This window comes from Dinoponera quadriceps, unplaced genomic scaffold, assembly GCF_001313825.1.
Source record: "Dinoponera quadriceps isolate SergipeBrazil2010 unplaced genomic scaffold, ASM131382v1 scaffold405, whole genome shotgun sequence".
Lineage (NCBI taxonomy): Eukaryota > Metazoa > Arthropoda > Insecta > Hymenoptera > Formicidae > Dinoponera > Dinoponera quadriceps.
This window is the reverse complement of record NW_014554754.1, coordinates 2,025,577-2,052,284: the sequence shown is the minus strand read 5'-3', so window position 1 is coordinate 2,052,284 and position 26,708 is coordinate 2,025,577. Positions and strand designations below refer to the sequence as shown.

The 26,708-nt window shown below is 44.7% G+C and overlaps 2 protein-coding genes across 5 annotated transcripts in view; both read left to right on the top strand.

The window, feature by feature from the left end:
- Window positions 1–7,479, top strand: LOC106741428. 4 transcript variants are annotated; one of them, XR_001374186.1, is made up of 7 exons: window positions 1–71; window positions 1,679–1,763; window positions 2,641–2,926; window positions 3,490–3,753; window positions 3,959–4,200; window positions 4,468–4,820; window positions 7,392–7,479. XR_001374186.1 is itself a non-coding variant. In XM_014613460.1 (6 exons), exons 2-6 carry the CDS (start codon window positions 1,507–1,509, stop codon window positions 7,444–7,446), a joined length of 1,104 nt encoding a protein of 367 aa, XP_014468946.1. In that variant the 5' UTR covers window positions 38–71; window positions 1,420–1,506; the 3' UTR covers window positions 7,447–7,479. The 4 variants fall into 4 exon arrangements, 1 of the variants encoding a protein (XP_014468946.1); XR_001374184.1 differs by having other exon boundaries at window positions 38–71; window positions 1,420–1,763; XM_014613460.1 differs by lacking the exon at window positions 4,468–4,820 and having other exon boundaries at window positions 38–71; window positions 1,420–1,763.
- LOC106741430 (UPF0676 protein C1494.01) overlaps window positions 5,483–26,708 on the top strand; it is a 23,784-nt gene continuing 2,558 nt past the window's right edge. Inside the window, exons 1-3 of the mRNA XM_014613461.1 lie at window positions 5,483–7,763; window positions 21,427–21,542; window positions 26,109–26,224. Of these exons, the coding sequence (XP_014468947.1) occupies window positions 7,670–7,763; window positions 21,427–21,542; window positions 26,109–26,224 (326 nt within the window). The 5' untranslated portion in view covers window positions 5,483–7,669. The remainder of the gene's footprint in view (window positions 7,764–21,426; window positions 21,543–26,108; window positions 26,225–26,708) is intronic.

The following is a 26,708-nucleotide window of genomic DNA, read 5'->3' as shown; positions in this document are numbered from 1 at the left end:
CGCAACCATAACCATAAATTTCTTCCCAAAATTCGGGATATCGTCCCGTTTTAGCAGCACGATGGCAGCCGGTAAGTGTTCTTCGCGTTCGCGCCACGTAGAAGGTCGGGCTTCCTTTGACGGTACCAAGTTTGATCTTGACTCTCTCAATCGCGCGGCTGATGTTATCTAACGCCAAACGTTCTAGAGGCGAATATTACGTTGCGCACTATTAAGCAAGGTATTATAAATAAGACCCCGAGTTCGCGTACGCACGGCTGTTGACGCGTTATATCTCTTGCGCTTAATAAAACGTACCTGCTCTGACAGAGTGACGTAACGTGATAACAATAATTCTCGACGATGTCGACATTATTAGTGGAAGAGTAGCACTCTCCGAGTCGCCAGGTTAATTTCCATCGTTCGCATTGTCGTTTCTGAGTTTGAATCGAACGACGATTATGTATAGATAATTCCTCGATTAATCCTCGATTAATCCTCGATTAATCAGAATCGCGAGGAATCGGTGAAATTGATCACGAACGTGGGTGTACGACGGGCCAATACGTGTGCTGTTATTTGAAAACGGCGATATAAAAATGGTATATTTCGCGCGACTTTCGCTCGACATCGGCCGTTGTAGGACGTATGCGAAGAATACGTGCGAACGTGACCTATTTGCACGCCACGTCAATTGCAGTCCCGGCACGTCTAATTGTACCTCGTCAAAACAATTTTTTTCTCCTTGCATACCTCTTCCGGTATACACTTGGACGATGACTAACAGACGGCGCATAAAGCAACCGCGGTTTATCGACAACAATCCGACATTGCGACATGGTATTATGCACAAGGTTGTTGTTAAATAACGAGGACTGCAATCGTGAAACCAGGTCACATGCTGAGCGCGGAAAATCGTCGGTACAAGCAATTTTCATTTCTTACGTGTATACGCGAGTATCCAACTAAATAGCAGACTCAAGGATGTCCCAAACTCATCTAGAGTGTGTCCAGAATGCCCCGAGGAGTGTTTTAAGCCGTCCTGAGCATCGTTAGTTTTCTGGGCAGTCTCGTCAAACTATGCTTTTCTTTTTTTTTTCCAGAAACCTTCCACATTAAGGTAATTGTATCGCAGAGTGTCGAACTTAAGCGGCTCCTGTATGTTTATTATTTACTTAAGAACAATACTTATACTTTTATTTAACTATCCGAATATGAAAATAGGACATTAACTTTAAGGAATACGTACGAGAGGTCATCTTTAATTGCAAATACCTCAGCTCCCAAATGTTCAGTCATTTTCTATTCATTCCGATAGTTAGGTCACATTTAAATTTACACATAGCGCAAGTTCCGAGCGAATTTTTGAATGACTCATTTTATGCTGCAACTACCTTAATTCTAGTCCCGCCAAATCGATCGGTCAATCGCGATTTTCAGGATCGGTGAGCCGACCGCGTCGTTGTTCGCGATAGAGCGACAGACAAAAGTCGCACGCGAATCGAATAGGTGTCGTGCGGCTGTCGCATGCCGGAAGAGAAGCCGATCCTCCGCGGAAGATCCGGCAGGAGGTGTACCTGCGGATGGGAGATAAAGCTCGGTTACGGCGTGGCTTACACGCTGGCCGTCTTCGAGGCCAAACGTTTCCTCGTGTTCGCCCTGGAAATGTTCGCGGAGTGGCAGGTGATCCGTTTTGCAGGTGGTTTCCAGCCGTTCGTTCTCACCTTGGCGGACGTGGCTCTGGGATTACCGTGCGCGCTTATAACCGTGCGCACTATACGCAGGTAAATGCAATTACATCTATCCGGTGGCGGGTAAATAAGCGAACCTCGTGACAACTCGAGTTAGAGGGCGAAGCGATAGCGTCTACTTCGTGTTACGTTCGAATCAGTTAACGTTTATGAATCATTTGTGCACAGAATCGATTGTCAGTTAATTACACAGAGAAAAAGATTCCTTCGGATCGGATAAAATTTCTTTTATTGAAACAAATTTGTCTTTCGGAATGCAGCAGACAAACAGATGTTTCATTGTTTGATTTCTCAAACAATGAATATATAATGTCTCTCGTATATCTTCATCCAAACGTTACAATGGTCACAAGTGATAGATTATTTGAAAGAATTAAGACCTTGGGAGCTGAGGTATTTGCAATTAAAGATGACCTCTCGTACGTATTCCTTAAAATTAATGTCCTATTTTCAATTTCATCCAAGCTATATTTTGAAACTTTCATGAAAACTACTGTAATATTGAGGATTAATACAGATACATTTTACAAATACTTCAAAATTATTGACTGTTTTATTTTGAGAAACATATTAAGGAATCTCTTTGTTTCAGTGAAACAATGTTTAATGTATAACGAAACCGAAATTATTTTTTTATTAAAAACCAAGTATTTATTTGCTCTAAATAATGTTTTTTTTTTTTCTATCAAACAGCATGATTTATTCTGATGAGACAACGTTTTCACTCGAACGAAATGATATTAGGTAGTAAATTATATTGTTTATTAAACATACAAACCCGAGTCAAGCAAACACCTATACTAAATTCGAAGGAATCTTCCTCTATGTGCACTTGGTATTATTTATTCCTAATGATTACGTCGAGTTCCTCGAATTGAATACAACGTGCCTGGCAACGTGTCTTTCGCAGAGGCGGGCCGAATTTGCGCCCGAAGAACCACGCGCTAAGAACTAAGCGAGTGCTGCGGTATCTCCTGGTGGCGGTGGTCGTGTGCGCCGCTATGAACACCGCGACCTTGGCTTCGACAGGGTGTCACATCAGTGTGAAGCGGGAGACGTTGGCCGGCGTCTTCAACGCCTCCATGCGACTGTACGTCAGTGCGGCGTCCTACAAATACGCCATCGACGAGATTCAATTTACGCTGCAGTGCTGCGGTCACACCTCTTACGCCGACTGGTTCCGCTTCGATTGGCAGGTAAGCTCCCGACGACGCTTCGATCGCGGATTTCACCGAAAGCGCCCGGTTCCCGCGGAAAAAAACAACGACGGGCTTTGTGTCGGTGCGATTTATCGGATAGTCTTCGACCGCAGGTTTCATGCAATTCGGGTAACGTCATCCGTGTCATGTAAATTTAACCCCTTAACGCATGGTTTCCCCACAATTAGAATTATAAATGCTTCCACACAGTGAAAATACGTGCGAAAATGAATTGGCGCATTATTCGATATGCGACGCAAACGATTAAAAATTTCAAAAGATCAGCATCTCTAACCGTGAATTAGAGAGAGTCATAAATTTGTCTCCCCCGCTCAGCGCGTAAATTCCTATAATTTCCGTCGCTTTCGTAAGTAATATTCGAAGGATTCCCGTCCTGATTATTAATTAACAATTCGTGATTCGTACGACCGCTCAACGATATTTCAGACGACGATTAATCCGACGATAAATCGACAGAGAGGATGCGTATAATTAAGTTGACCCAATCGTACGTAATTTTTCTGGTAATTCTTTCTCTTTCTGCCTCTGCATTTCGCAAGAAGATGGATTACGGCGAGGAGATGGCGGGGCAAGACGGAATCTCGGACGAGGACTACGGGGATCGCGGTGTACCCTTCAGCTGCTGTAGTCTGCGCGCGATGGGGCCGTGTACGCACGCGGAGATGACGAATGACGAAACGATCAACGTGCACGGCTGCGCGGAAGTCATCAGCCCCATTGTTCTTAGGGTTGTCATAATCGCTTACGTCATGACTGGCACTTTAATCGTCGCTCAAGTGCTATTAGCCTTCTTAATCGCCAGAGTATGTTGTTTTGCTTAATCTAGTTCAAAAGGACGCGCCACTGGGCCCCATTGAGGCGCGCAAGTTATCTTCATGATCATCGTAATTAGCGTCCGTCGTTAATCCTCCGAGCGGAGGGGCTCGTTTGACATTTTGTCATAAGAAATGAATAACATCGGGCGCTCGTGCCTATCAATCTCGGGCTTGACTTTTCGTTTCTTCGCAGACGATCGGCAAATCCCTGCCTCTTCGATCGTCCATTTCTCGCGCGAGACGTTCCGCCGCGCCGTTCACCATTATAAACACACTCCCAAGGACTTACGTGCCGCGATTTTCCTCGGTGAAGAAATCCGCCTGGTACAGGAGACCGAACGCCCGTCCATCGTCGAACGACGACGTCTGCATCAAGGAAAACCAGAAAGCTACGTCGCCCGCGGCGACATGCAGTTGTCCTATTTTGAATCGAGGGTAAGAGAACGAAGCTCCTTTAAACGTGAAAATAATAGCGAATTATTAATACTTACTTTTCAATCGAGAGTCACCCGTCGTGTGGATTTATTCGTCGCGTAGTTGCCGTCGCCAGAAGAATATAATCTTGCGCAAGTGTTCCCGCTGGAATTAATTCCAACCGTCGGATCGACGCGAATTGACTGAAAAATTCACGTGACTCCGGGCTGTCTCGATTGATAGATGAAGTGCCGTAAAATAAACGTAACGAGACGGTGTTTCGCGCAGTAATACCTGGGAGATCGCGAGGATTAAGCCGAGCGTTCACGAGGAACACAGAATATCCGTGAAACGCCTTCGCAGCATGCACCTGCGTTGAAGCCTTTTTTGTGCTAATTATCTGCAGATCTTCGGAGTGATTAAAACAACGGTTCTTTCGGGCAACTGCGAACTATCGGTGACAAAATGCTAATTACCTGCTATTAGAGATAAGTCGTGACGCAGTGTGGACAGACGGTGACCCCGGGGTGGGGGTAAGTAGTTAAATTTCCTATCTGAAACTCAAGATCAGCACACGTGAGCTCAGTGCGGTTCAAAACATCGTGCGAACGACGGTGACTCGTCATGAGTGTTATCGTGATGTAAGTATTTGCAATCGGCACATTCGTCGCTCATCAGCCTCGACTTAATAACGAAACGCCTGCTTGCGAAACGAGTAACCGCCTGATTAAACCACCAACCAACGGTTTTGATAACGAATAAATAACGAACTATGTCGGGGACCGACTTGTTGATTTTGAGCAACCGACCGGCGCGATTACGCGCTTTCGATTCCGGCATTTCCCGGAAGGTTCAGTCGTCGAAATTATTCTTTCGTTGCGTTCAGATGATCAAATAATATATCAATGGTTTGACGATCGAGTTGTAATTTTCGAGACCGCGCAGGCGAGTTTACGGTGGACGGTTGCGAATGAGAGTCGAGCCTGGTATTTGATACGCGTTAATCTCGCGTGCTTCTTACTGTGCTTCTTCTGTGGACCGGCGACTGTAATAGAACTGGTGACGTCCCGCGGCCGAACTTGCTCTTCTTGTTGCATTTCATCGGCGCTTTCGCAAGCTGAAAATACGGTCGCGGCCGAAAAGACGTTATTCCAAACGAGGTTTGTGGCTCCGGCAGGCCAACAACGAGAGGATAAAACCGCGTCTGGCGTGATTTAGATGACATTAATTTTCAAATTAACTTGGTATATATATGAGCGATAGAGANGGGGGGGGGGGGAGGGAATCATGTACAGATCAAAGGGAGATTTTCATACGAAAATTGCGGGACCGTATTTAAAATAATGGAGTTGAAAAATGATACAAAGTACAGGCGGTGTTTTATGTATATATTTGTGCACATATTTCGAGTGATTCACAGAAGCCAGGTTTAATGTGACAGTCTCGAAAGTTTTGATAACGAATAGATATCAGATTTACAGAGACAAGGCGTCATTGTTTCGTCAAACAGCACGGGCTTACGTACCGCGTGTACTTTGAAGAAACAAACACATGTCGACGGATCGTCTTTATGTTGATTTTGCACGAATCATCCTCTCCCTGCGGTTAGAGAGACGGAGGAAAAGGGAAAGGTAGGAACGTGGGAAAGGTAGAAAAGGAAAGAAACGCGAGTATATCGGTTTGAATAGATATAGATTACATCTCAAAGTAAAGAATCGCTAATATATATGTGTGTGAATGCGGATCGTTTTCATATCGATCAGTAACAGAGCTAGAATCAAACGTAAAGCCATGAAAAAATATATAGAGAGCAGAAAGTGGTATTACGGCCTCCTCATTTACATTTTGTACGGTAACTTTGTTAATAATCAATGTTTTAAATCGAGAGCTCAACGATTATATTTTTCGAAACATTCTTCTGTCGATTCCCAAAGTTACAAAATACTTATTACTTAGAACGTTATTTATAAAAATAGTTGCAACACTACATTATGGGTCAAAGAGGAACAGAGGTAGTAATGTGGCCCTGCACTAAGATAGATTAGAAAAATTTATTTTGTTCAAAAGAACACGTGTGCTTTGTTATAAATTTATTCAAAATAAACTCTTGGAAGGAACAACAACGGATACAATGATAAGAAGAATGAGGAAGTATGTGTGCGATTGAGTGCTAAAATGTAGCTTTAAAAACGTTTCGAAACGCTCGAGAATAAAAGTGGACGCTCTAACAAGTGTTGGCTATTGTGTATCGGCGTGTTAACGTCATTATGTAACGGCGTGTTAACGTTATTATGTATCGGCGTGTTAACGTCATTATGTAACGGCGTGCTATTAAACAAATAATTCCACAAGTAATATACTCAACAAGTCACCCGATAGAAAAGATATTAAATGTGACCACAATACCGCCTTCTCTATTAACTCGCCGATCAATATAAGCATCAGTATAAACGCGACAATGACGTGCAATAATAAATAATAAGCATGACAACAACGTGATAAATAACAACGCACGCCTCGACGACGTGGGCCGCCCTACTGTTCCCGTTCACCGCGCGACTCTCTCAGCTCTCCCTGGTAATTGCGCGTCGCACGCAATAGTCTCACGTCGGTGGTCTCCGTTGCAAATGTAATAACCAAATTTCATTGTTTCGATGTAAAGCCGACTTTCGTGCCAGACGTGCTCTGAAGAAGCAAACAAAGAACGCGGATAATCCGGCCGCCAGTGTGTAGATTTTCCGCGCATCACGCCGCTGATTCGGCGCGACGTCGGCGCGGCGCTCGGATCTCTCGCGAAGCGTTCGGCCGCGCTCGGGAACGCTCGGGAGCGGTCGGGTGCGCTCGGCAGCGCGCGGCGTGCCGGCCTCGACGCGCGAACGCCGCCTCTAGTCTGCGAGCAGCCGCGTGTCGATACGGTCGGGAAGTTTCACGTTGTACCGTCATTACTCGGCGATTACTCTCTACCGCCATTCCATCGTCATAGCATGTGCCCACCAGTTCACAGCCACGTCTACTGCTTGCCGCATCACCAGCCACACAATAAACTCGTCTCTTACGGCTACCGCTAGTCGGCCATATTTCGCGGCTCTCGCTTTCGCATGTGACATATTCGTGCTTCCGTTGAAAATCGCAGTCGGTCGGTCCTCTCGCAGCAGTGATTCGTGTATTCTCGTAGCAGTGCATATAGTATGATATTCTCTTGGATATTCCAGTGAGTCTCACGAGCGCCTATACCGGGTGGCTGAGCCGTTCACGCGTGAAGTGTAAGGTGGCAGATTTTTTTTCCACTCTCGCTATCCCCGACTGCCGTGTTCGGCGATAGAAGAGAGATAGAAAGAGGAAAGGAGAGAAAGTCGAGAGCGGTTCGCACGAGCGACGTCGCAGACAGAGAGAGAGAGAAGGAGAAACAGCAAGCCGGTGCAAAACAGATTTCCGGTGCGTGGATCAACTAATAATCAGATTTTCAAGGGGACTCCATCTCCGAGGCAAAATGAGCTGCTGCACCAGCGCGCCCATCGTCACGCAGACCTGCGAGACTCTCCTGAGCAAGTGCGAGATCCCGATCATCGACCTCGCTCATATGGGTGAGTCGTTTTTTTATTTTAATCTACCGGGTCGCTCGATCGATCGGGCCGAGATCCGCGCGGTTGTGAGACACGCCGTGGAAGGAAACCGCGTCCTGTCGCCGGCTGAATTATCGCCGTTTCGAGGCTGAGATTTTGCGAAACATTATTTCGAAATTGTCCGACGGTCGCGCGCGTTGCTGTAAACTTTTTTCCCCCGTTCGGTCGTAAATCGACGGAATGTAACGAAACTGGGACTTGGCGTGCGCGCGCGGCCTCGCCGAGAGATCTGCCGCTACTGTTAGCTATTATTTGGTGTCGCAAGTCGGTCATAGGTCGTCTGATGACGAAAGTAAGCGGCATGGCAAAAACTAGATGCACTGACGTACTTTGGAAAATCACTCTGGCGAGAGTAGAAAATACGTGACGTTGCCGATTTCGCGAGCGTTCGAAATCCCGGCCAGGAGATCGGCATGGAGATTGCGAGCTTCCGTACTTGAACAAAGCGGATGCTTGTGTCGCTGCTAATAAATAATAGACGATACCTTTATTAGGCCGCCAATGACGTTATTCCTGATGAACTGCCAATCGAGATATATCCCTCACGTTGCGGTCGGTTATTAAAGTCTATATTCTGAACTCACTTTTATCGAATTTGCCTTGAAATATGCTTAAATGCGGCTTCTAAACCACTTTTAGAGACATTTTTATTAATACAAGTGGCAGCCGCTACTTTCTGCCAATATTCAGCCTTGTATTCCGAAATTGCTTTATCCACTTTTCGCACTTCGTATTCTTTATTAATCAGTCAATTTGTAAATTAAAGCCGCGGCGTCCGCGAAGAAGTTGTCTCTTAACATCGGAAGGATACGTCAGTGAACCTTGATTCAACTTGAATTCATTTATATCGCATTTGTCGACAGCCCTGACGAGCGATTCGATTATTGTCATCACCTCGGAACGTGTGCGTGTATGCACGTGTGTGCGTGCGCGTTCGTTCGATTACAGCAATAAAATCTTAAATTTGGCACTTCGGACCCACCGTTCTGAATTGTGTTCGTCGTTCCGCGTGAATTAGCGCGACGTGTTAGGCTCCGATCATTCCTCTTCCTCCTTTTTTTTTTTTTAACACGGTAAGAAAACGTTGGCGCGTGGGCGATGCTTTTTCCACGAGCGGGTGCGCAAAGTATCGTAAAGATAAATGATTGATATTTATTTATCGCCACGTCTAATATAAGTTCCAGCCAGCTGAGCGTGTTTACGTTGTTTCCGGTTTTTTTTTTCTTTCCGGTGTTTTTAAGCACTTCATCCGTTCCCCAAAAGACGTTACGCGTACAACTTTCATACGGTCCTGCAATTATTTTCAACTCGCTCGAATTTACTCTGACTCGAAAACATGTTATTCCACGATTTAATTTCGAAACACTGTCCGAGCGATATCGTGGCTACGTGTGGGGGACTTCCCGCTCGAGCAAGCCTAGAGGAAAAAAAAAATCACAACTGGCAATGTTTTTTTGATTATTATCATTGAACTCTACGCAGAGAAAAGGATGCTAAGTTCAAGTAAATAACTCGAATATTCCTTAGGCGAACTTTTAATGGTTAAATAATATTTATTCGATTCAAGTAAGATATTAATTTGATCCAAAAATTCGCTAAGGGAGTATCGAAGTAATTATCTGCTTGAATCTGGCACGTTTCTTTTTTCTGCGTGCGATCCCGTTCGCCCGTGAGATCGATCAGCTGATCGCGTTGAGCGAATTTCAAATTGCGGGGAACGGTCGCGCCGCCGGTAGACGGTCTGGAGAGGGACACCCTGTATAAACGGACCGAGGGCGCTAAGGGAGGGGCCCTTCTTTGTGAGAGGGGCTCTGACCTCAACGGATCGTCAGACCCGTGGTAGGCGCCTCCGGTTGCCGCTGGCTGCTTCGTCTGGCTAGGTGCCTGGCCTCGTTGCCAAGCAACCGTAAAACCGTCTCTCTCTCTCCTCTCCGCACGAATCCTCGAAATTCCGCGCGACTCGCGCGTGCACCATCCGGTCCCCGACATGGTGCATCGTCCTTTCGGAGACTCCAGACGAGTGAGAAACGCGCTCCGACGACCCTACCGCCCGCGGAGCCTCTCCTTCTTGGGAATCACAGCTTGCAAGCACGTGTTGCACCGTGAATTTCGCAGACCGTCGTCAATAAAACACGTTTATCTGCTCGATCTATAGACGTAGTAATATAGAGACAGAGCGTAAATATATATACTCAATATGTAGACCAGGGGAAGTGAAGCTACTGACGGAGGGGCGACGAGGTAAAATTTCACCAGCTTTCGTTGGATGTTATTCAACGTATACCTGCAGCATGTGTACGTCTCATGTATATGCCGGATAAAATTCGCTGAAAAAGATTATATAGCAAGCAATGTCGAAGTGTCTGAGCGCGCCTGAGTAAAAATATATATATGTGCGTGTGTATGTAAAGTAGTAAGATCGTATATCGACTTGGTAAATTTTATTGAGCGAGGTAAAATTACAAATATAAAGAGAAACCATGAGCAAGGTAAGACCGTTGTATTGATTTTTTCAGCATTCGTACAGTGCCGTTTTGTTTTGGTCTGACAAAGTACTGTCAATGAGCAACAAGAATAATAATGATATCACTGCAATCTTATGGTAATAGTAACCTCTATTTTCTCGTGACTTCGCGACTCTATTGTAAGCCCATTGTGATGTCACCGTAACTTTTTTTGCTATGGGAGTTACATATATTTACATGTTAACACGTTGACTACAAGAAGTATCTTATAGTTTTCTCGTAGTTATCTCGTTATTTTAGCAATCTCAATTTAAGCAACTTGATTGTAAAAAATAACTAATCGCCACTTGTACTAATTAGCACAAAGATAACTAATTACTTTGATAATTGTATCATAATCCTCTTTATATACAACATGGCACGTACATACGACATATACGTTGAATAACATCAAAGTTGGTCAAACCTCACCTTGTTATCCTTCCCGCAATGGTTTCCTCCTCGCGAGCTTACGCTCTATCTTTATATTTCTATATCAGTAGCTCGATCGTTGATACATTTCCTCGTCTTGTTGACGACTTTTTCTTGCATTCCGATTTTTTCTCGCCGATCGCGGAAAACACCGCATCTGCGCGGCGAACACACGCGAACTCACCGACCGCGACCCGACAATTCGCTCGTGAAGTCTTCTGGGAAGTAAGTGGATTAATTTTATTATCCTGCTCGGAAAAAAATGGGTGAAAAAGCTCGCGACCGATTAATTATCGCGCGCGATTCCATTAAGGTCGTAATTTACTTCTCACCGTGTGTGTCCACGATCAAACGTAACGCGCCAGCTGTTATTTACCAGCTTCGCGCGTTGTTATTCCTTTGTGTGTTTACACGCGGCATCGAAAGAAAAAAAATACGCTTCCGAGGCGACTGTACGTTGAAGATTCTCGCACTGAGCGGCGAGGATCCTTGAGCGCGAAAAATCGTTTCCTTTCTTTCCTCGTCGGAGGACTTGCCGTTGTTAATGGGCCGCCTGCTGAATATATGAGCAGCGTATATTTAAAGTCGTGTACACACCGGGCGATGAGAGACGATTTTCGGGCCTTCTCGTGAAATTCTTCAGTCCCCGTCGAGTTTTCGGGGAAATTTTTTCCGAAATTCCGCACGAGTTTTTCTGGAAAAGAGCTCCTGATTGTCGGGAAAATGACTCGCGAAAATTGTTCGGAAAGTCACTTCTCAACTACACGACGTTAGAACTCGCGGATATCGGTGTCGGCTTTCTAAGTCGGCCGCCGGTCGTAATAGATCCTAATCGGATTTTGCCTGACCCCGGTGGTGATGAGCTACTTTACGCCGGTGCGAGCGAAATTTTTCAGCTACATCCCGCGAATCGCGTCCTCACTCCACCTATGCACGATTATTAAATTACGTAAGACTGAAGCCGGCGTACGCACAGATCGTCTGACGTGCGGCAGACATGCCGTTTAAAGATCACCATGCGCCGCCAATCAGCGCTCGCGTGCCATTGATCACCTATAATCTAACGGTTACGTTCTAACACGTAGAGACATCAAAGGCGCAGTCACTCTCTTCGTTCGTAGTCTATTTGCACGAGTGTCCCGAATACGAAGTTTCGCGAAGCTTACGAGAGAGACCTTCAGCATAGAACTTGTTACACGGAAATCAAATATTGTCACATATTGGAACTAATATTCCGGTCAATGAAACAATATATAAATGCATTAGTTTCAATAATACTGCCATCACCAAGATTTATTCCAATTATGACGCTGTACGGATCAATTCTACCGATACGACAGTATTCTTATCCGAGTAGACGAAGGAACTATGGTTTAAAAAGAATCATCTCTTCTCACTTTCCCGCGGATTTTTGCGATTTCTTCCGCGGAAAAACTGAAGAAACGTTTCCTCCGCAATTTTCTGCGGATCTCTTGGATTTCTTTTACCTTTCTTACGGAAAAACGTAAATGTAATAGGTCTTAACTGAACACGCGTGAATTTTTCTAAACGAAATTTTGTACCCTTGGGAGTACAGAAACCGAAGAGATTCACGGAAAAATTGAAACAAAAACGATTTCCTAGCGAAACTTGAAAACTGTACAAGATATAGAAAAAAAAAATTAGTCCTAAATCAAGATTAGATATTCTTACTTATGATTAAGAATATTATAATCTTCTTAGAAGACTCTTAATCTTGATTTGATTAAATGTATATTGATACAAGTTTTTGGACTCAATTCGAGACTAATAATCTAAGAATGTTATAATATTCTTCATTACATATGAGAATATTTATCTCATTGATTTAAGATTATTTTTTTAAGTACGAGGAACACTTCACGTGTTTTCCTTATTACGTCCGTAGGTCATGTATAATTTTGTTAGCGAGATCATCATCGGAACGACACTCATTCCCCTTCCCCCCCCCCTTCTTTTGTTTCATTTCTTTTTCTTTTTATTTAGCGATGCACCCAGATATCGATGGCGATCGGCTCGTCGCGCGTGCTTCATCGTTAGCGAGGAAAGCCACATCGCTGCGAACGGTTCTTGTCGCGTAAACTAGAACACGCGTGTATTCGCGTCAGCTTAACGCTCGAGTTTGTACGCGGCTTAAATAGCATGTAACACGGCGGCGTGCACGCGTCACACGTCACGGCCAATAAAATATCTCGCGCGCCTTTGTGCCCCGACAGTTAGATAATGATTTAAGCGCCTGCCGCGAGCGGAGAATAATGGCTCGTTGCGCGGAGGTGCGTGAGAGAAAATTGCGCGCTGCACTTCGATTCGGCTACTCGCGAGATCTCGCACCCGCGTTTCCTCCGGCTGAACGCCCCGATGTCTTTCGCCCGTTCGCTCTTCGACACCGCGTCTTGGGACAATGCGTGATCCATTTTCTGTCCGTAAAGAAGCCTCCGGAACGACCTGAGTAGTCTTCGAAGGTTATTGCTTTTATATGAATTTCGATATTCCTCATTAGTTTGCGCGTATTCGCTCGTAGATATTAATTGAATTTGCCTTTCCTTTGATTTCGTTTCATTTCATATTACAGCTTGCTCTCTGAGACCGCGTCTCGGAACATTGGCTCGTTTTTGATCCGTGAAAAAAAGTCCTTGAAACGATCTAAATGATTTTCGAAAGTCCTTCTCAAGCTTGATCATTAAATTTAGTTATTTCTTATTAATTTCGCGTGTTTTTGCTTAAGAATAATCCAGTTCACCTATTCTTGTATTTTCTTTTATTTCATATATTCGCTTGCTCTCCAGGATTGCGTCTCAGGATGTACATCTATTTTACCTTATTTTGTGTAATATCGGTCGTATGTGTGCACAGAGAAAAAGATTTCTTTGGACTTAGTATTTCTTTTTATTATTATTTCTATTTATTTGACTAAAATTTGTTTCATAGAGACAACATATATGAAATATTATCTGTTTGAGTAAAAATTTCATTGTCTCATTCGAGAAAACTCAACTCAAGACAAATAATGTCCTTATAAGAAAATTGTCTTTCGTTTCAAGCAAATTTTTTATTTAAGGTAAAGATACATAGTCGTTGGAAAATCGAACTATCATACTTAATAATCGGAACATTATGATGAAAATCGTTTGGATGTGATAACATTGATTAAATTTGAAGAAATCCTCTTTCCCAGTGTATCTTTCGTGCGATACATTGTAGGGGATCTAATATCAGAATATCTCGCACGCGGCTTCCGCTCTCTTTTCCGTCTCTCCTTCTTTAACCGTCTATTCGTATACTCCACCGTAGTCCGCGTCACTCCATCACGTACATGCGGGCTAATGACCAGACCAGCTGGATCGCGAAATTTTGATGTGACAAGCAAGCAAGCAAGCAAGCAGGCAGGCAGGCGACTCGATGCTCGTGGAATTTGCGTGGAGTGGCGAGCGCGTTAGAAATAACGCGGCAAGTAGAAATCGGAGACAACGAGGACGTGGAGTGCACGCGATGATGGAGATCGCGGGGCCACGTATGCGGGGATATACGTTGCGACGGTTTTCCGATGCTGAGTGTCACGCAAATGTGCGCTGTGTATGCGCGCGCGTCGAACGTGAGACGAACTCGGGGATATCTGTGAGAACGCGAACGTCTCATAATTTAAAATGTCAATGAAGCAAACACGAATGAATGAGGCGCAAGTCTTGAACGCGGATCAAGCATTCCACGCTCCGTTCGTGATCCAGCTTAGAATTCTGAAGAACGTAGAAGATCCAGAACGTAGAAGATCCAGAAAATCGAATCGATCTATTAAGGTCGTCTCATTATATTAACGTGTTCTTACCACGCTTCACAAATACAGACACACACATATGTTTGACGCACCGGTTTTCGCGAGAAATCGACGTCACGTGTGACGGCGATGATTTTTTTTTATCATACGCCCACATAAACAGATCAAGTCTGCTTCATATTACTCACCTCTCCGTGGTTGTAACCAGTAAATCATCGTTGAGAAGCAGTCATTAGTTACTAGTGATCATAGTTATAGGTATAGCATTTCAAATCAATAATTTCGCTGCAAAAGTCTGTCAATAGCAGAAATTGTTTCCATGGAAGGAATCTAACTGCAGAAACAGTGAAAAAAGATACTATTTATTACTTTTTTTATTGTTTTAATCCCATTCTTAACTCTTGTTAGTGATTTCGGAAATATCTTTAATTATGTTTAATTGATTTAACTATATTTTTAATTAATTATATCGTATTTTTGAGAAACACGCTTATCCTGATGGAATTCGAACTCAAAATCAGTAGTTCTTGAATCTGCTGCTATACGAATTACGTCAAATAGATATAATTGAATTCATATCCGATATCTACATAAAAAGAATTAGTCTTAAATAAAGAATAAATATTCTCACGTATAAACAAGAATATTACAATCTTCTTAGGAGATTTTCAACCTTGATTTGATTGAATTTATATTGATGCAAATATTGAACTCAATTCAAGACTAAAAAATTTCTAAGAAAATTACAACATCTTAATCTTAAGTCTATGTTTAAGAATATATATTTTTGATTTAAGACTTTTTTCTGTGTACATATATTTCTGCTATAAGATGCATAACAGTGATTTGAAGTGAATCCTTCTCTAGCCGAAATCAGTGAAATGTTAAACAAAAGAATTAAGAGGAAGAGTTTCCACTAAAAATTAATGAACATTCCCCGATTATCAGCAGACTTAAAGAAAAGGAAAAAAAAATGAAGAATATGGAGTGATCTGTGACGGACGAATTTTCCGAATGAACGATATTCACGATCGTGTTAATCCTACCGAAGTTTCTCAAAGTTCGAAAAATCCCCGTACTCACATTGGAATCTCGATCGCGTTTCTACACGCGCGAGATCAAACTCCGATTTGCCTGACGACAGCTACCGAGTCCGAAGATTTTTTTATTTTCCTCGTTCGACTTGTGCAAAAGCGCGACACGATCGGGAATGAGCGTAGAAAGAAAGAATTGGAGGAAAAGATACGCGAGGAAATTGCGAAACCTCGATACACGCACTCAATGACGCAAATGTGCATAAATTGGAAGTACCGTTGGTATCATACCGTTGGCTGGAATTGATAAGTCCGCGCGCCGTCGCCTTTTTGTTGCACCTGCGAAAAGTCGCGAATGCTAATCGAGTGAACCTTGCGAGAGAGCTCGCTGGAATTTGCATCGTCGAGCGAGAGAGATACTTCAAATGAACGTAACTGATTCTCGAGAATCTTCGAGATTCGAATCCCCGAAGAATCTTACCCGGAAAAGAGCGACGCGCCTCGCCGCGCACGAATTGAAATATTATCGAGATCGCGTCGAGAGATGCCTTCTTATCGCGTTCTCCTCTCGAGCGCGAAAATAAGTCGAGAGCGTGCGGGGTTCGTAACGTACCACGTGACTTGGAGAGTAAACCGCAAATTTCATGCAAATTCCATGAACTGATCGATCCCTTTCGTACACCGTGCACGAAAAACTGCGAGGACTGATCGGTGACGACGGAAAGAGATTGGAAATAGAGTCATTCTGTGGAGTAGCTCGGCCACTCAGGATAAGGAAAGTATGAGGAGATATAGGAGATAAGAGAAGGAGCCGCAATCGATATCACAAAGATCCATCGTGTCATTCTCGACGGCTGGGTTTCTGGGAAATTACGTTATCAATGTCAAGTCCGACTTTGGACGCGTATGTGAGTCCTCGGGAGAAAGCGGTCTCGGCTCGAAAAATTCCCCGATGTTTCCTGTTCGAATAACAGACACACCGTCCGCCAGCTGATCGACGGCAGCACAGAGGCGCGCGCAATGTCGCACTCGCATTGGCAGACTACATTTCGCGCACCTACGGAGTCGACGTCCGGTAACGGTATATTCGATCGTTATACCGGGCGAAAGTATCGGGGCGTCCGTCGCCACCAGGTGAAACTAGCGAATATTTTCTCTGTACGCGCATCCTAGAAACGGTTCCGCGTCTTCGGATACGGCCGTTAACCGCGATGATGCGTCGTATCTGCCGCGTATCTCGCGCTCGCGGGAAAAAGAAAAAAAAAGGAAAAGAGGGAGGGGAAGAGGAAACGATTTCCGTCGGGTGGAGGCGAACGGACGCAAAATTGCGTTTCACGTCAACGCCGTTGGCCCTGTATCCGTGTCGTTAACCCTCGCCGGTAACGCACACCCGTCGAGACGACGCACGTTTTCAGGCATATTTTTAGCCGTCTCGCTCGTATCAGCTCTCTCTCTCGTACTTTCAAGTTGAATCAAGTTTCCCCGGCAATTCTGTGCCTCGTCACGTGTGCTGTGCGTGTATCGGAGTCGCCCCGTCGACGTAATTATCGTCGCGCACGCGGTGATCGACGCGTTAATCTTCGATTATCTTCCCCTTCTGTCTATCTCCGAGGTGAGCCACAACCGATCTCTCGGAACCGTCGCTCCGCCGTCGAAATGAAATGGGCGACGTCCGGTCGGCGGTCGAAGATCGATATATCTGAAAATCAAGAGGAAGCGAATTCATTCTCGGTGACGCGACGTATCGCCCGACGATAATAACAACGGCAAAACATGTTTGTAAACAAAGTTGAAAAATGAGGTATGACTTATCGCGTCGGGAAATATTGCGATTGTAATTCGACGAACCACCGAGTCCCACGGTTACTGGAAACGCTAATTGGCTCAGACACGATGAAAGGGACGAGGGGTTAAATAATAGGGGATTAGGAGGATTAAATCTCGACATGTGGACAAACATGCTCCCATCCGCAATAAAGGAATAGGAAACTAGGATTAAGCGCACTGTCGAAATCTTATTCCTTGAGGGGATTCTGGAGTTCTGTTTTACTGGAAAATTTGTTAGTACTTTACTCGCTACTGGCTGCGTAGAATTAACAAATTCCTTTACACACTCACAATATGTAGCCTTCAAAATATCTCCATCAATTTACAAGCGGACGGTAATTATCGGGAAAACGATAAAAATGTTAACGATGACGGTAGAGGTTCGTTAAAAAAAAAATGTGGTAATCTCGCTTTAAAACGTTCTTATACCTTATTTTCTATTCCTTTTGAAATATCTTAAACTATTCTTCATCCCCAATATCTCATTCCTAATTCCCCATTTCTTTCATTGTGTCTGACTCCTTTCGATGCCTCTATGCGTTTTCGACGCACGTGTCGACGACGATTTCTCTTTCGTTCGGCCGAAGGTTTCGTAAACGTTTCGTGGAGTATAAGGGAGGAAGAAGGACACATCATCAATCAAGATTCAGGCATCGCCAGCTAGCCGTCGCGGCTCACGATCGCGAGATTGGGTATACTGAGTCTATTATTAAAGATCGGCGTCTCTCTTATAGTTACGCGTTATTAATACGACTTTGTCGGCGCCGACCATCTCTCTCTCTTTCTCTCGTCGTCTTCTTTTTTCTCACCAGACGATTTTGGCGAGATGCCCGTTGCTGATGTATGCCGCGAGGACGGCCGTCGAAACGAAAGCCGGCGGCCCTTCCCTCTCGCTTTTGACTTTGTCGTCGTGATTACGTAGCGACCGTCGCCGAAATAGCGTGGAACAAAGCGGAAAGAACCTACGCTTACGTCCCGCCGACGTCGAGGAGCGCATCGGGGAATTTATCGAATCACTGCACCGTGCTCGATATATTTCCTTCCTTTCCCCCTCCTCTTCGATGACGATTATTATGATCGGAGTCACGTATCTCACGCACGACACCGCTCTATGCGCTACACATACAAAGTGTCGCTTTCATTCCCTTAATTCACCGAGTCGGTTCTCTAATTTCACCGAGTCGTCGTGTGGTCGTTCGTCATTTTTCTTAATCTCAGAATTAGTCAGTCGCGAGAAAAATCTGACCGTGAATCACTCTACGTCCGACTCACCTGGACGCAGGGACCGTGACGAGAACTCGAAAGGTGATTTTCACGGTAACGTTATGTAAGGCGCGATATAACCGAGAACAAAAGTTAATGGAGCGAATGGTAGCCGAACGGCAGAGAGAGAATGTCATATAATAATCGCCAGAACGATATGCGTACGTACGCACTTACGTATGTACGCACGCACGCATGCTCGCTCGCTCGCTCGTTGTTTCTCTTCTCATCGTTCACGGACGGATCTCGTTACGACACGACGGGGGCTCGCGGGGACGATAGCGCTTTCTCAAGAATCATGGCCTCGCGCCGGCGACTCAAGGCTCGTCGTTAACCTTTTTCGATTTTCGTTACTCGCAGCGACGACGCAGATAACGTGACACACGGCCCGGCCCCGTGTCCGTCGTTAACGACATTCCTCACGTTGCTTTTGCCTAGGAAAAAACACGACGGGAGTTCCGGGGACACTCAGGGAAGATTAGTGTTTGATGTTTCGACAGTCCTATAATTATAACGCGGCTTGTCTCGCTCCCTGACGCCTCTCTCTCTCTCTCTCTCGTGACCAGCAAAAAAAATAATAATAATCAAAGAACAAGGCAGCAGGAGCAGCGAGATGTACGTCGTTTCGTTTCGTTTGTGTTATCGTACGCGTTAGGCCGGATTTACAATGAATGGGTAGGTCTTTAGCCTTTTGCTCTGAGCGATAATACGTAATTTCTGACAGAAGGCGTTTCCCGTGCTGTCAAAAGTCGCGAGACAACGCTTAAGGAGGTTGTAAGGCTCAGTGTCGTATTTTCAGTGGCGCATCATGAGAGCCGTACTCGTCAATTTAGTATCATACAAGCAAAATTACGTCTCCGTACTTTCATCCATGGACGCCACGTGTATGTCTGCATATTGCTTTTTAATGTCACAATAGCTTTTTGCCGCAATTTTATTTTTATAGTTTAGAAGATATTAAAAATCGATATCGAAAAAATAGCGTGCTAATTTTAAGGGACGCGTATGAAAAGTATCGACTTTAGTTGCAAATATCTCAGCCCTTTTGAACAGTCTTTTTCCAATCGCACAAGCAATTAAATAATACTTCAATATATACGCGGTGCAGATTTTATGGAATTCTTGCCAAACGTATTTCGCCTTACAGCTCCTCGAATCTTCGAAATTGCAACGTCCGATAACGTTGAAAACACTTTTCATTACAATTTAGTGTTTAGAGCTAAAGATTTACTACTACTTATACCGAGTTGATGTACAAATTCGCTGCGTTTTTCTAATCCAAATATACATACAACGTTGTTTACTTTTAATTACGATCAATCAAGTACGCGCAGTTTTCTTTCGACGACCTGTCGCCTCTCCGGTATGATCGTGCCCCGTAATCGTGGAAATTCTGGGATTTCGGATCAAAGAGGAACCGATGAAGAAACGGGAGGAACTTTGGCATCAAAAAATAGTCAGATCTGGCCTTATGCATCGTGACGAACCGGAGAATAACGACGATGTGCGGCTGCGGTCGCGCGAATTCCACAGCCATCATCTTCTTCGCGGGGCTCTCGTGTCTCGTTTTATTTTCTCCTGCCTTTAAAACGCAGGGAATAACGAGTGACGAATGCGCGCGGTGCAGCCGTGTGTGCAATCGTAAAATATACAAGCCACGAACGCGGGGGTCTATGCGCGCGTGTTCGTTTACGCTTCCCGACGGGGAAGATCGGAGGGAACCTGTCTGATCGTTTTGCGCCTCGGTCTCTATCGCGCTCTCTATCGATCACGCCGCGTATCGCGCGCGGTGATGTCAATGAACTTGGCTCATTCAGCGAAATGGCCGATCGATCACCGGCTTCGACCGATCGCGTGCGCGTCTCGCTCCCGAGAAACCCAATCCCAAACAGCGCTATTCCGCGAACGGAGGCGCGACTTCCCGGTAATCGTCCGCGAAATCCGAGCCATGAGGGGAGGTGTCGTCAGGGTGTGCCAAGTCGAACTTAGAGTCCCTTGAATACAGAGTCCGGACAACGTCGACGGATTCACTCAGCGGAGAAAGCTCAGTGAGCGCTCATTGATTATTGTCTGTGAGTGGGGCATTTTTACTCGATTCTTAATAAATCCGGAAATATATAGGAGCGACAATCACTAAGCATTCCCTTTCTTCTGAATCCAACCATTGATTATTACGGCTACTTTGAGCCAAAATGGCAGAATCAATCGATACCGTCGATTCCCATTTCGAGCGTAACTATGCGCGGAAAGTGCTAATCGACTAACCAGTCATCTTTTCTGCAAAGTGATAAAATTTGAAATATCAATAGATCTAAGGATTGATAAAAAAAAGGGTTATAGAGTCATTTTTATACTTCGTACATTTTTATACCTTACACTTTTTAGTGATGTGTAATACACATAAGATATATCATTAAAGATCACGTACATCATAATTTCAGTCATAATGCTACTATAGCCCGGCGTTAAAAAATTTTATGATAATTTACTGCGATATTTTCTCCGTGTAGAAATAAGTGTGAAAACTATCGACGCCATTCTGCTTCGGAACTAAATATTGCCCAGACTTCATATTCAAGAAACTTTAATCGAGCCACGGCTCGAGCGGCAGATGGGAGTCGGCGTTATCTTCCGCGCGAAAGTCGACACACGAAAATATTGTCGAACTTAAGCAAGGACGTTGTGGACGTTTTCGAAAAACGAACGGCAGCTTCGTCCCGGCGCGTCTCCCGCGGTTCTCGCCTGTCCACTCACGCGTTTTCTTGCGATTGCAGGCACGGAGAGATGCCCTCAGAAGGGAGTCGTGAAGCAGGTGGCCTCGAAACTGCTAAGGGCGCTGTCCGAGAAAGGATTGGCCTTGCTCGTCAACCACGGCATTCCGGAGTGCAAGGTATGAGACGGGGAAGAGAGAGAAAGAGAGTATGTGTATGTGAGAGATGAAGAAGGGGTAAGAGGGACGTCGAGGGGGAGACGCGCTTGCAAAACGATTAAATCGCGAGGCTTCCTTTGATTGATCAGGCGCCGGTGTCGTCGGTCTTGCCGATTTCTGCCGCCTGCAGACGCGGTCACGCAACTGTCGCAACTCGCTCCGTCGTGACGAGAGTAACTCGAACAAACGCCGATTGAAGTAAGCCCGGGTAACTTGGGTGTCTCTTTCTCTCCGCGGCATTGAGATACGCGAAATGCCAAGTTGCAAATTGCGACTGCAAAACCGCCTTTTTTTCTCTTATCCGCAGCGAGTCGTTTCGCGCTCGGGGGCACACGAGGCGTTCGCGGAATCTCTCTTCGAGAGGAATTCGCCGCGGGAAATCACGCCTACCGCTTATTGCGGAGACGGGTGATTAGCAATAAAAGCAGCTGACCGATAGTAAACGAGTAATTGGTTAACGTGTAATTAGAAGTGCGATAAGGACGCTGCGTGCTCAGATATTACCTATGCACAGTTCCACGTGAATTACAGACGTATGCAAATTATCAGGCTGAAACTAATATTTTTTTTATTTATCATTATCAAATTACGTTATATTTTCAATTAGAACATATTCTTTTTTTTTTTGTAAAATTGTCTAATATTTAGGAGATTTATATAGGTCCCTCCTTAATGAAAATTTTATCAATCACAACAATTTGCACACGTCTGCACATTTCCGCGCGTCACGCAGGAATTTACATTCTCCAGTCGCAAAACCTCACGATTATTAATTATAAAAAATTAATGATTTTTTTATCGGGGAGGAAAAAAAGTCGCGTGCGCGCGTTTGCGAGAGAAGTGGTCGAAGTTAGTCGTGTGATTCTCGGCTAACGAATCGCATCTCCTTTCCGCCACTTACAAGCGACTCGGTATCCGCAAGTTGCATGCAAGGAACGGGCGAGTTTTCAAGGGCTCGCGATAAAGACCGTACGCGTTGCGCATGATGGCCTTGCCGACGTTCGAGCGCCGTACTATCGGAAACTCGCGGGTGATATCGGCGGCAGTCGTATATTGTGCAGTTTCGTGCGATAATCCGCTCGCACGGACTACTCGTAGCCCCTGTCAACCTGAAACTGAAACGTACGTCATCGACTAACATCATCGTGTAAAAATATGTGAATATTTTTTTCCGCACCGGAAAACACGAAACGTATGGACGTGCTCTGTGCGCTCGGGAAGCGCGCAAGGGAGAGAGAGAGAGAGAGAGATAAGATGATGTTTCAAGGAAACTTAAAAATCACTAATAAAGCCGTGATATCTTAATTCTGCCTTTGGACATTAGTCAATGTAAAGCAGACGATTAATTAAAATGCAAATAATTGCTTATCGCGAGATAAACGCGCGGAATGATTCCAAAAGAGGTCGTCAAATTTAGCACGCCCGTTCTCTTCCATCGATGCTCTTCGCTCGATCTTTTTCTCCTCTCGGTGAAAAGACGGTCGAAACGCGTGAGCGTCGTGCGTCGGTATGTGTGAGCGCCGATGTGTACAACAAAATCTGATTTTTTTTTTATCTAACCTCGGGCGGACCGTGCACCAAATTTCAGCGCGAGTATCAGGTGCCAAGAAGCGTCTAAGAGACGTTAGGAATTAAAAAAAGAAGTTGCGATCGAGTGTCAAAAAGGTGGCATCCGATCGAATTCTCGCATGAAATGCGGAGTCGACTTTAAATCGACGGAGAGGCGAGTGTTCAAAATTCTTATTTTAAATTTATTTTAGTGAGTCATTCTCCATATATATAGTAAGAAATTTTGTATAAGTGACGGTCCACTGAAGTCTTCGTGTCACTTTAATTGGAAATATATTAAAAAGTACTCAAATATATGTTAAATTAACATATTCACCTTGTTAAGGTGGTATCAAGATTTCAGTGGACTTATTTACACCAAATTTTTTACTGTGTGTGTACGTACGGCTTAATAAAATTCGGGGACGGCCCTTTTCAGATACCCAAATGCTACGAAAATGACGATCTCATTAAATACAAATTTATTTCAATTAAATAGACCCTATTTCGACTAATCTTAACGCATTCCTGCGGCGTTTATACATTCCGATATATTCCACCGTCCTGACCACGATAATCGCCACTAATTCCTCAAAGAAATCACAGGATCGGTCTTCGACGATTTTCAAGGAGCCGTGAGAGCTGCAACTCGCAATTAGTAGACCGCGAAGTGTCAAAGAGAGACTCACGACACAACGATACACGGCTGAACGCGCTGGAGCAGCGCTCGGGGATATGACAGAAATGCATTTTATTCCGCGTACTGCTTTCCAGTATTGAGACAGCTCACATCGGAATAAACACACACGAACACACATACGCACACGCACCCACACACAGATAGCCGTAGGCGCATCGCAACGATATGCGATTATTCGACGGCGGCGGAATAGGGAACGATCGCTCGCTCCACGGATTTTTTTTCCTTTCTTCACGACGTTTTTCTGTCGTGGTATTACATAACGGAAGCGAGATATTACGCCATCGATAAAGTATACCGGAAATAGTATACATCATTATACCCGGTAATCTCCGTAGAGGTTCGCCCGTGTGAGTAAAAGAGAAGCCGCACGTCGGCGTCATGCGACATATGAGAAACGACACACGTCCGTCAGTGCGTGTGATTCATTGTTCTCTCCTTCTCGCCGTGGCTTTCGTAAAATTACCTGTAATTCGAGGATGCGAACAGGACCGCGTGTGTGTAACCGCGAGAACGCGTGGTGGCCGCGTGTTACGTGAAACCTTACGCGTTTGTCACCGCGCGACGACACAAACGTGCACGCATTTATTATCGGTGAAGTGAGAAAGGACAGATTACAGGTGTTCCTTAACGTCGCTTATTTACTTGTGATCCATCAATAACCCAAGTTATCGGAGAATATCGCGTTCGAGCTGCATTCCAGACCGGGGAATGCCCTTTTTCAGATGTACAAAAGTTAAAGAAACGACTCACCTTAAGTATAAATGTTAAATTTTCAACTGACCTCTTTTCGAGATATAACAATCTTAATGCATTTCGCTTCGGTATTTCACATTTCGTCATATTTCACCGTTCCGACGATAAAAGTCGAGCAACCGACCATCACGTTCAATTTAAAAGTAAATTATTGGCTTTTGGATCGTTTTCGGCGTATACCGAACGTAGTAACTATTTACACGGAGAAAACCGCTATGGTTGCTACAACCATATTCTCTATGGTTATGGAAGAAATATGTGAAATGAAATTAAATAGATATCGTATTAAAATTTGCTGTTGACATATGCCCGTCTGTACAGCTGTCACAGTCATATCCTTACGATATGTAACGTACGATATGTTTTACGATATGTTCTGTTGATATATTCCCATAGTATGGTTGCCTCAGCCGAAGAAATATCGTTACCTGTCGGTTTGCATGACAAATACTATGCTTATTTTGACGTCTCGAAAGCGTCCGGCAGGTAGGAAAAATTTATAATAAATAAAAATACGTGGATTCGTGCCATCATCACAGATCGTGCACTCGCGGCATTTTTTCTCTCCAAATCGGTGCTGGAGAGGAAAGAGATTTTTCGACTCACGTGCTTGTTTCAAGTAGTTCATTGTATTGATTCCATAACGATTCGTAGACTTACTTTCTACACAGATGACACATTACATAGTTTGCATTGCCTACGCATAGACGTATAGGCTATTGTGTTCTGCGCGAAAACGCCCAACTCTGTAAGTATCTAGAAACTATGGACATATAGAAACTGCAGGTATCACTGATCGAATGTCCGTCGGGGGAGAAACCTGACTCGCGATAGCTCGACGAGTTTCCCCGTCCAGTTGCTCGAAAGAGGCTCAATCGCACGACGGGATCCAAGCGGAAAGTGAAGAGACTCCTCTAACAGCAAATATTATTCCCGACGATCGGTTATTCAAAACTAATTGTTTGCACAATTGCGACGAGGGGGAGAGAAACACGGATGACGATGAAACTCGCGCGATAATTCTCTCCTCCTCCTCGCGAAAACTTCGTCAGCTTGTGTTTTCACCCGCGCGGGTCCGATTCTCGCGATCGCCGAGCGAAATTTATCAGCTGAAAATATCTCACTCGTCACACGCGTAAAACTGCACATTTCCGAGTACCGCCGGAATAATCCGGATACGTCCCAGCGGGCCGTTTGGAAATGGTAACCGCGAAAGTCGCGATTCGAAATCTTGAAAGGTGCGATTATATGATTGACGAGATATCCGAGAGATACGCGAAATTCTGCTCGTGCAGCGACAATAATTCCCCACTGACGGTGGATTTTCTTATCGGTGCGCACTATGAGATACCTTTTGCGTTGCATTTCACAACCTGAGAGGACGAAGTGAGATGGATAGAGTGAGTGAGTGAGAGAGAGAGAGATAGATAGATAGATAGATAGATAGAGAGAAGGGGGATAATTTCACGCGTCTTGCATCGCTTCGTATGTTAAAACCTGTATTGTTTTCCTTATATTTGCAGATGAAGGCAGCTTACAGGGTTTTAGACGCGTTCTGTGAGTTGCCGGACGAAACGCGAGAGAAATATAAGCACGTTTTGCCGGATAATCACGGCTACATCAAGCCAGGCACGGAGAAGTGAGTTGGAAAATTGCATCCTCAAATTGTTCTCGCGACTCGCCGCGATTCAATTTACTGGACGTTCTCCTCTATTAACTCCGTCGACGATCTGTGTAACTCGATAATGGCAACGGGAAGCGACGACACTACGCGTTGCCTTCGACTATGCACGAGTATCTTGGGGATATACGCCCGAGGGAAAATTGATCGTTGAGAAAGCTCAATTAAAACACGCCGCCTTGTGTCGTTCGTGGAACGGACGATTTAAATTATCCGATGTAAACGCAATCACGTAGCACCGAGTGCGGTGTCGTTTACACGGCGCAAGTGATTAAACAGAAATAACGTCTGCGGATAGTTATTTCAGCGCTGCGGATTCAGTTTTTTTTTTTTTTTTAGACGTACGGGCGCGACCCGTGTACGTCGCTTTTTCGAGTATATGGTTTCGTAGCGTCGTTTGTTTTTTGCTTGAAATTAATCCTCATTTCCTCGCCCCCCCCCC

Coding starts and splice junctions, on each gene's coding strand:
- LOC106741428 (XM_014613460.1), top strand. CDS start 1,507: ATGCCGGAAGAGAAGCCGATCCTCCGCGGAAGATCCGGCAGGAGGTGT. Junction 1,764..2,640: donor ACCGTGCGCACTATACGCAG/GTAAATGCAATT, acceptor TGTCTTTCGCAG/AGGCGGGCCGAATTTGCGCC. Junction 4,201..7,391: donor TGTCCTATTTTGAATCGAGG/GTAAGAGAACGA, acceptor TGGATATTCCAG/TGAGTCTCACGAGCGCCTAT.